Source organism: Photinus pyralis, unplaced genomic scaffold (genome assembly GCF_008802855.1).
Source record: "Photinus pyralis isolate 1611_PpyrPB1 unplaced genomic scaffold, Ppyr1.3 Ppyr1.4_LG7, whole genome shotgun sequence".
NCBI lineage: Eukaryota > Metazoa > Arthropoda > Insecta > Coleoptera > Lampyridae > Photinus > Photinus pyralis.
Window position 1 is genome coordinate 14,088,498 of NW_022170738.1, and position 12,000 is coordinate 14,100,497.

The 12,000-nt window shown below is 34.9% G+C and overlaps 1 protein-coding gene across 3 annotated transcripts in view; it reads left to right on the forward strand.

Moving 5' to 3' along the window:
• Window positions 1-3,375, forward strand: part of LOC116176600 (rho GTPase-activating protein 100F) — a 95,956-nt gene extending 92,581 nt beyond the window's left edge. For all 3 annotated transcript variants that reach the window (XM_031495244.1, XM_031495242.1, XM_031495243.1), the window contains one exon: window positions 134-3,375. In XM_031495244.1, coding sequence (XP_031351104.1) covers window positions 134-1,162 — 1,029 coding nt within the window. In that variant the 3' untranslated portion in view covers window positions 1,163-3,375. The remainder of the gene's footprint in view (window positions 1-133) is intronic.
• Window positions 3,376-12,000: the final 8,625 nt, after the last annotated feature.

Genomic DNA, 12,000 nt, shown 5'->3' on the forward strand with positions numbered 1-12,000 from the left:
AAAATAAGTGCGAAACATTTGATAATAAAATAGTATTATTTGTCAAACAGCAGTTGAACCAAATAAGGAAAAGTTCTATATTTATACGCATATTTTCGTGAGCAACCAATAATGCAGTATTTTAAAATTTCAGGGCCCATCATCAGTAAGCAAAGGTCCTTACCGTCCGCTCTCCCCTCGAGTAGGTCCACTGCCAGCAGCGGGAGTCGCTCTCAAACCACGCCAAGTGATAGTCTCTTCTCCAGGTTCACCAAGCAGTAGCAGCGATTCACAATCGGGTTCCGATTCAGTGAAACACTGTCTACCAAGTCGTGTTAGTTCACCGGCCATGAGAGCGTCGCCATCTCAAGCAATGAGAAAATCGCCGTCGGTGACTAGCGCGACGGGAATTCGGAATTCACCATCCGCCACATCCAGTTTAAGAAACTCCCCGTCAACAGCAAGTGTCAGCTCTCCGGTTACGAAGCACTCCCCATCCATATCCAGTCTGAGCCGTACCTCCCCCTCGGTAATCCTCATGTCAACAACTCGATCCAGTTCGCCCGCAATGCAAGGCAGCTCCGCCGGTCTCAACGTCACACTCAATACGACCACACCATCATTTGCAACCCTCTCAAGTTTGCAGTCGACGATTTCTAACATAAGCACAACAGCCGGTAACATTTACAACTTGAGTTACACTCAACCTCCCACTTACGCAAGCACAAATCCCTTCCTAACCGGCGCATACCTCAATTACACACCTGGAGAAACAACTTACACCGAAAAGTACAACACGATCGGATCATCCAAAGAAATCTCCAAGCCATTCTCATTTACCGATTCAAACTTCCCGGAATCTTCAAAATATAACACGTTAAGCACAAAACCGATACACGACGTGACCGAGCCGAGCGACACAAAGTTTAACACAATCGGCAGCAAATATCAGGACAAGACAGGGTATTTGGGTATCAACTACGGAGCCGACCTGAAGTATAGCCCCGTGAAATCGACCGGAAGCGCTTACGATACAAGTCCGGGGATGTCTCAGACCAACAGTTCCATGCTTCTCAGCGTGGAAGATACACCTACTCCTACCAGTAGTATCGAGACGGAAGACAGCAACACTAGGGAGGTGGGCGAAAAGGATGTGGAAGGCGATGGTGAACAGAGTGATTAAATGTTCGATCACGAACGTTTTATGGCAGCACGTAAAAGACATAATTTTCGTATAACTTCGTACCATTCAACGTAAAATGTATTATCACTATGTACCTATCGTGTAATTCGGATGCGTTCGAACAAATTTGTCTGCTTTTTAGAATCAAATTTACTATACTAGTTAGGATCATTGTTAACTATTAAATAAATTATACCTATTATACGATTTCAGATGATATATAGATAGATCAAATATACTATACTATAAAACCTACTAACAATTATCTATAGGGCAAACCTAGAAAGTATAACAGTAGATTGTAGAAACCTGATCGTTGCACGCGTTGCACAAAGAATCTGAAACGTCAACTTCTTCCGTTTAGTAAACTTAATAATAATAGTAATACAAAGATCAGCGGATAGTAATATATAATTCTGTTTATACTTACTATAAATAAACGTGAAATGCACAAATAAAATACTTGAATACACTGCCATTGGATCTTAATGTTAGGCAGATTCCAACTAAGTAGGTATAAATTTAGATCGACTTTTAGCAACGGACGCGGATTTCCGTTTGTATCATAACACTAGCCAAATCATAGTGAAAACCATAAAAAAGTGTGGGAAATAAATCATGATCGTGAGAGATATTGGCACATGGCCGAACCCGACCGATTTTTTCATTGCTCGCCTCCTTCGCGGGTTTTAAAACGATCGGTCGTTTGGCGACATTTTGTTGTTCTGTATATTAATAGCCCCATTTATGTAAATATATTTGCTGAAAGGTTTTATAGTTGAATTTTATGTAATTTTCTGTAGATTTCGTAAAATTGTTTACCATGATGGTTGTTCAAGCACATGTAATTTATATATGTACAGTTATTCTAAGGTATTTTTGTTATGTTTTATTGCCATAACAATTGTTTATGAAATCGTTGCTAAATGTTTTAGGTTATTTTATCATTTAAGTATATATGCAGGGGTCAGAAGCGTAAAACAACACCGACCACCCTGTAAATAAAAATTAAAGTATAAGTAACACTGTATCTACAATAAAATGCTTGTACAGCAATAAGAATGCTAAATAAGCCGAGCACACTAGTTTGCATTTTTTATACTTCATTATTTCGGTGCTAGCTGCTATTTGTAAAACTAAATAAGTTTTGATGTTAGCACATACTTCATATATGTGAGAGGAAACGCAGGCCATATCAAAAAAAAAGAAAAAACTGCGTTGCCCTGCCTAAATAGCCTATCGTTGAATAATAAGTGTGGCTAATTTGTGTTAGAGGTGTGCGGTGGTGACAAAAAAATACTATAGTCAATTTTCAGTTCTGTCAATTTTAGATGAAGTAGGTGAATTTATTAGAATGTTATATTTAATATGCACTGGCTATAAAAATCATGTAGTCTATCTGATAGAATGACCAACCCCAAAATTGAGTCCATCATTCTTTTGATCCAAAATTCCAAGAACTTATTTTGCACTGTAAGCCGAAACCAACAAGTTCGTGGAGTCCCCATAAGCTATTTTGACAATCAAAGACCCCTTTTCCTACCATTATTTTTTACAAATACGTAACCAAACTCATCATTATATCAGATACGACTGTAAAATTGTTATATGTTAAATTTAAGAGTAAGTACGAATGAATGTGTGCACATATCATTAATACACTTTATACTTTCCTATACGATTAGATTGAACAGTGTGTGTACAATAATCTTATGCCTCGACCATGCCTTCTACTGAACGTTGTTACTCTCATTTCCCATTTTACTAAACAGATCATTATATCAAGCAAGCTTTTGTAACCCACAATAATTGTTATGAACATCCATCCCATCGTTACATTATTACATAGGTGAAAGTGAGCCGGTATTCATTTTCGGTCAACATTCAGTAAAGGCTTTCCTGCAAAATAGACTTTATTAAATTGTTATGTATACAGATTGGTACGGAAATATTCTACCGATTTTTAATGTAGAAAAAATGCTCAGCAGTGTACCATTTTCTTCATAATCGCGCCCTATTGTGGAAAACGTTTACTTTCGCACTTCATTTTCACATTTCATTATTATTAGAGGTTTCGTGAGCAATAATGTAAGGTTTTGTTCCAGCAGAACGTAGAATATTTCTGTATATTTAGATGTTAAAAATAAACTAAAGTATCAGTATTTACGATAGCTTTTCAAATGGCTAGACCCTCCTAAGATGTACTTACGATATAACGAAATAAAATCATTTGGTTGATCAGTATACAATTGTTGTTGGACTAATTTAAATATTTAATTGATTTATCATTTTAAATTAAAATGTGTTGGGTAAATTTGCGGTTAAAAAACCGAAACTATCTAATTCCAAAAACTGGGCACTGTTCATGTGCACTAATTTCGATTGGTTTTTTTTTACTAAGCTCGACTCTGCCATGAAGTCAAACGAGACATCTAAAAATGTGTTGTTAACTGCAAAAATAGTATTATTTTGCCTTAGCTTAACAAATGTTAACCAAATCTTCATCAATCTTTGGCTATTAAACTGTTATTTTGCAAATTTCTTCAAAATTGTTAAACAATATTACTCTTATCAAGATGTTTTTTTGCTTTAGCTTTGGATTTTGTGAATATGAACAGAAGAATTACGAGGAGGCGAAAGTAAGACTAAGAAAATTCGCTATCGTTATTCTCAAGGATGCATAGACTAGGTTTCTTTTCATTCATTAAAATTTATAAACAAAATTTAATTAAATTCTACTTTTTTACGATATTACGTTGACCTCCTGTTGCTCGCAAAACTTGATATTGAATTTCCATTTTTGGAAAAATACATTTCGCGTCCAAGGATGAACCTTATTGTTGTTCGGTTCGCTTTATTTTAATACAATTGTTGCTTGAATTACGCTACAGGGATGGGTCGCACAATAAAGTTACTGGCTCTTTAAGTAAGCAAACCCCTGCTCAGCGTAATTATTTAAATGACCCACGCACTCTTCTGAAAAAAAGCAGGAGGGTGGTGGAAAAAAAGATCACCTACAAGCGCAAAAAACTAGTGACATCATCATTCGTTTTTCTATAAAAATTTTCGATGACTTAAGTAATGCAGAAACTCAAGAATTCTCGTTGGAAGTGCCTGCCTATGATGTAATAATTGGTTTATGGGAGAATCTAGTGTAAGTAGTTCAGAACTATTTCCATCAAATTAATACTGTTATTCGTTGTGGCCGTACCTATAATGAACTTGATGTGTCCAGAGGGGGTGTATTAATAGCTTGCAAATCTCATCTTAATCTTAATGCAATAAATGCTTTCAAATATAACCAGTTCTTTTAAACAAATAGAAATTATTGGAGGCGCTATATTCGTATGGCAGGGCGAAGATGCTTAGAAATGATATAGCATTACGATCAGCTAACATGCCTGATGCGAAATGTAAGCATTACTCAACTTCTTAGACTTAATTAATTATCTGCAATTAAATACTGCTCTGGAGTCAACAATAGGGCTCTTGATCTTGTGCTCAGCAATATTATATTTGACATCTTAACAGTCTAATCCTGATTGTACAAATTTTTGAAGATATAAACTGATGGTATTAAAAAGCTCAAGAACAAATATACAGCTGGTTCGGACCACACCCCGTCATTTTTGCCTATGTAATAATTTTTTAAAGAAAAAATTATACATTACAACAATGCTAGTTTAATTTATTGTTTTGAATTAAAAATTCCCGGCATTTGCATCAAAAATATATCACAGAAAAAAATTAGTAAGAAGTGTAAGCCAGCTAATAGCCGATTATTCCCATTATCGTAAACGCAGGAGACTCGAAAGGCCAACGAACAACGAGAAGTCAATTCTTACATATTACACCATTATATTAGTAACACACCTGGTATACTTATTAATTAACACTGATACCCGTCAAGTTCTTTTTTCACATAATTAATTGTATGTTTGTTGAAAAAAGATTGGCTTGATTATAGTCTGAGTTGTAAGAACAATGGGAATTTAAACGTATTATTTATAAGAATTAATTATGTAAGTGTGCCTTGCTACTGGAAAGTAGACTAGGAGAAAATGTTACAAGTTGCGATAAGTAATAAATTATTTGATACGGATTGTATCATAATCTAAACATTTTTAAACGCATAGGAGATGGCGAGCGTTCTGCACAGTCTTTCTTTTTGCTCCACAAATGCAAGTACGGTATTATCGCAAAAAATGTTTAAAACGTTATAGTTTTTCAGCATCTGAAACAAACGCGAAAAACTGGCAAAATAAAGCCTAAATTAAATTCAATTCACATTCGAAATACTCGAATAGGTATATGAAGCGTCTCCATACAAGTTATCTTGTATTTTTGCGGAACTGTATCTCTTCTTTTTGGTTTCTTTCATAGACAATATACAAATCCATCTGATTTAGATCATTCCAAAGGAATTTTTGTAAAAATAAATCAAATATTAGATTGATAAATAATTATATCATAAATTCACAAACTACCAATTAAAACTAAAACTTGAAGTAATTACCGCACCAACTAGGAATACAATAGCAAAAGAGTCACGTAAGTCACTGCATAACTCTATTGTCAGACGATTGTTCTCGATAGGTAAACAGACATAAAAAAAACCATAAATTTTAGCGCCAAAGAAACACCTTTGTTAAAACGGGAGCGGGTTCCTATAAGCAGCTCCCAAACAAACCTAAACAAATACCTACTAAGTAATCTTTGCAGTAAAATTTAAAAATGGATTGGGCTAATCTCTATTAAGTTCTTGTTTTCTTAGACTCGGGGATGCTAGATGCTAGTGGGTTCTTTTATTATAGAAATTTTTTTCATTAAAGCATTTTTCTGTAAAACTACTACATTTAGTACTCCGTATCCTACCCCTCATTTTCGAGTTTACGTTAAAGAGTCTAAAATTCGTTGACAATTTTTTGCAGGTCATACTAATCGTTTCCAGAAATTTCAGAAAACTAAAAAAAATACTTCTATGTACAAAAACTAACCAAAAGATCGAGGTTTTCGTAATATGTTAAGCGTTAGCCACAGGACTAGGTCGTCGGTCAGATAGAACATGCATCAGGCGGGTCACAGGGTCACTATTTTTAGGCGTTTTCTAACTTAATTTGGAGTTCATTTGGTGCTATTTTTGCCGTCTCATACAAAATCTTTTATTGTTTTCGAGTTTTTCAGGTTTTTAGAAAAAGACTTTTGGAATTTATATTTTTAAAATAGAACATTCACAAGTGGTATAGCCTTTCATCGTCGTGTTAATTCAAAACTTCATTTTATAGCACAGCCCATAGAAATCATTATAAAACTTCTTGAAATACTGTAGATATTTAATACAAATTCAAAATAGCAAGATTAAGTTCTCCCGTCGTTTCCGTGGAAACAATATTGTATTTTGCTCTCAACTTCATGGGCCAGTAGAACAAAGCCAACAAATTAGACGAATCGGATGTAAATACTACAACAGGTTTTATTGTTATAATGGTTGCATTTATTGCCCAATATGACTATCCTGGGTTTTCCCACCCGGCGAAGTTCTGGTTAGGTGATGGGGGGGAAATAATTTACCTTTACTTGCGGTTATATCTTAATGTAAATAATACATTGGGCAACAAATGAAGCCATTAAAACAATAAAACCTTTTGTAGGATTTAAATTCAAATTAGGTACAAACTGCGGAGTACATTTTTCAATTCAAACGTGCTACTTGAAACCCAGATTTCTGATTTGAACGAAAAACAATGTCCTGATTGATACAATTTCTCAATAAGGACCGTATTTCCTCGAATTTTATTACGCACTTTTTTATAAAGGTAATGTAATAGTTGGGCGTGCATCCACCAAATAACTAACTTTCCTCGAAACTTGCGTAACTATCGGAAAATACGATTCCCGTTCAATATGGCTTAACTTTTTGAAACTGGACCTTCACTAATAGTTCCAACCAATTTTTCCACTGCAATTAATAAAACCAAACTCTTGGGATCTACGCGACCGCCTCTAATCCCAAACCGCGTACGCCTGGGACCTATCTAAGATTAATTACTGAGAAACTTTTTTTATTTGTTAATGGCTCCTTTTCAACCAATCCTGGGTTAGTTCTACGATTGTTAATTATGTCAAGACTTCTTGCTCATTCCAAAATGTACAAGTGAATTTACGTTATGTTGCTCTAAGCAATCTAAGGTTAAACCCTCATTAAAAGGCCTGTAGCTTGATACAAAAAGTAGACTTCTTGGCAGGTATTATTTACTATTTACATTATCATGAACAATATTTATTTGGGAAACCTTGCAGAACTTTGACATTTTTATATAATAACCTAGGTAGGTAAAACCGTTGCTTTTAACCTTCTAAGTATGTACCTATTATATAATCTTTGAGAAAGAATGCAGAAAATAAACGCAAATTTTGGAACCCTTCGGTGCGTAGCTCCCAAGCAAACCTTTTGTATAGGTGGATATGAAAAAAATGAAAATGTTTTTTAATACACTCCATTAATATACGACCAATCAGCTTGGTGATTGTTTTAAATTCTTACCAATCAGATGATTTTTTATCTGATTAAAAGCTATGTAGCTTCTTATTAGCGATTAAACGCTAGGTACCTTTTTATCAGCGATAAAAATGTGTGTAGGAATGCGTAAAATATAATAAAGTGGTTGTGAAATTTACTCTCTTTTATTAATCTCCCTAAAATACACTCGATCTGGGTTTTAAATCAGGATAATTTCGCGATTTTCTCACACTTTTGATCTCTAGTTGCAACAAAACTTTCGTGTAAAAATAAAATTATCCGATTAAAAATCAAGCTCTTGTGTATTTACCCCCGAAAAATTAGTCATGACATGGAAAATATCTCGGAAAATATCCACGACTTTTACCTATGAAATCTACTTTTTGCAGTGCCGTTCTTTTTCGCGGCTTTATTCTGCGAATTCAAATGTTTGAGGGGAAATTCGATCGTTAGACCTTAAGGAGGGGTTAATTTGTTATCACAGGTGAGTTTGTATCAAATTCGTTGGTAAAAGGTTTAATTTCATATTTGGCAACACCGTTGTAGTGGGGACCGTTAAAACGCGATGCGAATTTCCAATTCTCCCGCATGCAAACGACCTTCGCGTTTAGTATGTTAATGGCTGTTGTAGTGGCGTGATCAGTGGGTGAGTGTTTTATCACGAATTAATATATGGAAAATGCGTGGCTAGAGAGCCAAACATATTATCTTCACCAAAGCTATTTTAGTATATAGTGTTATCTAGAGAGGAAGATATAGCCTAGTTTTGATTAAATTTCTTACGAAGCGTTTTTTCAAAATTGCAATTCCCATGTCTACTTTTAAATAACAAAAACTCTTCTAAAGGACGCCTAATTTTATGCAACCAAAATAACTTCTTAAAACAAATGGAGATCTGACTGTCATATTAATTATTAATTGGAATATTATTGCTTTGTCTTCCGCACTATTATTCTCGTTCGTGTGCCATGTGTTCAACTGAAGAACAAGTTGATTTCGTCATTTGGTATAATGCCGTTACCAGTTTAAGGAGCGTAAGAGACTTATTTTCTGTGTTGATCACTTTAAAATTAGCCGTTGTTTAAATGCGATGCACTTATGACACCGTAAACAACCCTACGTTTTAACCGAGGATATGAAACTGATAATCTTTATTTTTGTGGAAGAGAATCCCATAAGAAACTTAAGGGAAATAGCGGCCGAATTTAATATCTCTTCATAATACCTAAAAACTGCTTCGGCAGGTACATATACTCCTCGTCTTTGTACAAACATTCTTCTATGAGCCCTCATTTGCTACCAGCCAGTCAGCCGGGCAGAGTGAGATTAAAAGCTACTTTCTTACAAATAAATTTGCAAAAATTCCCTAATAAAGATGCAATAAATACACAGCCTAGATCTTCGGATTAAAAATAGTAAACTGAATGACGTACCATTAGCTGGTGGTATATATTACAGTTTTTTAAAGGAGAAAAGCTGGTGGTGTAGGGGTAAATGCTACAACAAACGATCCTGGGTTGTTACCTTCTGACACGTTTTACCCGAAACGTGACACGTTTTACCCGAAACGTGTAATGCTGTAGTTATTGGAGGTGCATCAAACATAATGGGATAATCGTGTCGTTGCAAAGCATTTGAGAACATTTTAAAGAGATGCGATCTGTCTCCAAGTACGGAAGAGAGATTAACTGAAACATAGAAAACGCAAAAGTGTCACAAAATTCAGGTTACTAAATGTATAACTGAAGAAAGTAGGTAATGATTCGTGTAAGTAAGACTAAAAATGCAGTTAGGATGCTGAAAAGTAACCCGTTTATGGAAACCACATAAGTCTTGTAATTTATGTATGAATGAGAGTATTGTACTCAGCATATACCTATAAGGTCTAACAATGGCTAATGTAAAGGCTACATTGAGACGTAAACTTTATTTAGAGTTCAGTTTTTAACATTGTGTTAGGGAAATTGATTCAAGTTTTCTTTATCTGTTTAAAAGTTACATTTGTCTTTCTGATATAGGTACCTATGTGTCTTCAGGGATATGCCGCTCATGTATACCAAACAACTTCTAAGTAAAGCACGCAAAGTATATTATTTAAAAAACGAAACATGTTATACTTGCCTGGTCTACTAGGTATTTGCAACAAGGGAAAGTGAGCGACTGCAACAATAATTGCAGAGAATGGGCACCTTGGCCGTGAATTAAAAAAAGCACTTGCGAATGTGTACCTACCGTAAATAATTATAAAACCTCGATTACTCTTACTTTACTTTTGTAATAACATTTGTCGTTCCAAATATCTACCTATAATTTATGTAGGTACATCTACTTCTTCATATGTAGGATAGCATGAGTAGCGTAAGATAAATAGCCTCAGCTTGTCTTGGATTTCACTTACTATTTCGTGTTAATAAATTCTCCATTTATATACAAACAGATGGCATTTTAAACGTTCCATTCATTCATCTTCTACTTTTCCTGAAGATAATCTTTTTAATGTACTCGGGGTATTTTCATGTTGCTGTTTTTGTTTATGTCAATTTCAATGGGTTGAATTTGACCCAAGTTTTTCAAATAAATATTTAAAATCCTCTGGAAGGTATTACAAAATGAAAACATTCCGCTTCATTTTTACACATTCGAGTTGTCAAAGGAAGGCAACCAAAAACGTCTTCCAGAAGGATGCGCTGGAGTCTTATTCAAGACTGTAGGCATGTAAAATTTCAGGGAAACAAAATTAATAAAGAATAGGGCAAAACAAAATAATCCATACATTCCAAAGCTTATACAACTGACGGTAACTAGCATCGAAATAGTACAAAAATGTTGAACCCAAAATGGTTTTAGAAAACCAACTTAAGCGATTGGAAACCTGGGTAGCTACTTGACCACAAAACAGTTTAAAATCGCAAGTCAGTTATTATAATGAATTAAACGCCCGATATTACAAATGGACGATCGAAGTTCGAATCCCATATGCAAATATCGTTTTAATTTCAAGCATTAAATAAACCAGTTAACCCTTGCGTGAACGATAATTATTGGACATCGTCACAATGCGTATTCCAACCGACAAAAACTATCTAGAAAACTTTGTTTGTGTTTGTATTTGTCGTCGCACTCCTCCGAAACGGCTCGACACATTTTTATGAATTTTTTTGTATGTTTGTCAGTTATAAGAATAGTATATTGGAAGACAAGTGTTACAATGCGACCTATTGTAATACGACTATCTTGTGGCACGAGTGGCGTAGCGAAGCGGAGCCACGAGTGTCCACAAGATAGGAGTATTACAATAAAGCATTGTAACACGTGTTTTTCATACTATTTTTTCTATTTCGGGGCTTTAATTTAATTAAAAAGTAATTATCAAAAACTACAGAAACTTTAGAATTAATATGTCTTAAGTTGGCAACACCATTTACGTTGACAAATTTTAAGTTGGCAGCGTAGATAAACACAACACTGACATTTGGAAACTTTAAATTCCGTGAATGTGTAATTTTTTACTCGTAGATAAATTTATTTATGGTGGATGTGTAAATTGCTGATTTGGAATGTATTAAGTTCTTCGTGTACCAAAAATCAAGGAAAACACATAAATTTTACGTACGTAATTTGATTTCACATCTGATGATTTGACGTTGACGTCTTGGCGAACTGCCAACTTAGAGATGAAAAGTTACCAAAAACAATGTTACAATGGAACTCATTGAAACACTGTTTTTGCCGAAAACAGTTGCACAAAATTCTCATTGTAACACCGAAATAAGAAAAAAGAAAAAGTATGTTTCATACCGCTAGGTGATTATGCGAGGTGAGGCGGGTGCGAAACCGAGGGTAAAAAATCATGAACTGATAGGCGGTATGAAGTTTGCCAAAGGCGCGAGGTGAGGCGGCGCAGCCGCCGTAACCGTGCGTATGTCCAATATAAAGAAAACAAGATTTCCCAAAGGCGGCAAGTTGTTACTTCTGGTAAAACCGGAGATTTTATTATTTTCTTTTTATTACTATATTCAATTGATCGCATGCTGCTTTGGTAACAATATACCTACATGCAAATGTTAGAACATGTGTGGTCTGAGCCAGGTTACCGTTTGGATGTGCGTCGTGTGACAAATGGGACACACATCGAGCAGTTATAACTTGGGGAGTAAACTTGGAAAGTTTGTGCTTCTTTTGATCAATGATTATTGAAAGTGCAACTCTTTTGAAACCTGATAACTCTGTTATAATATCTTTATATTTGATTTATTTGTTGCTAAAGCCTCTCAACAAAAATTAGCCGTATTAGGAAAATGATTGAAAATCCCTAATT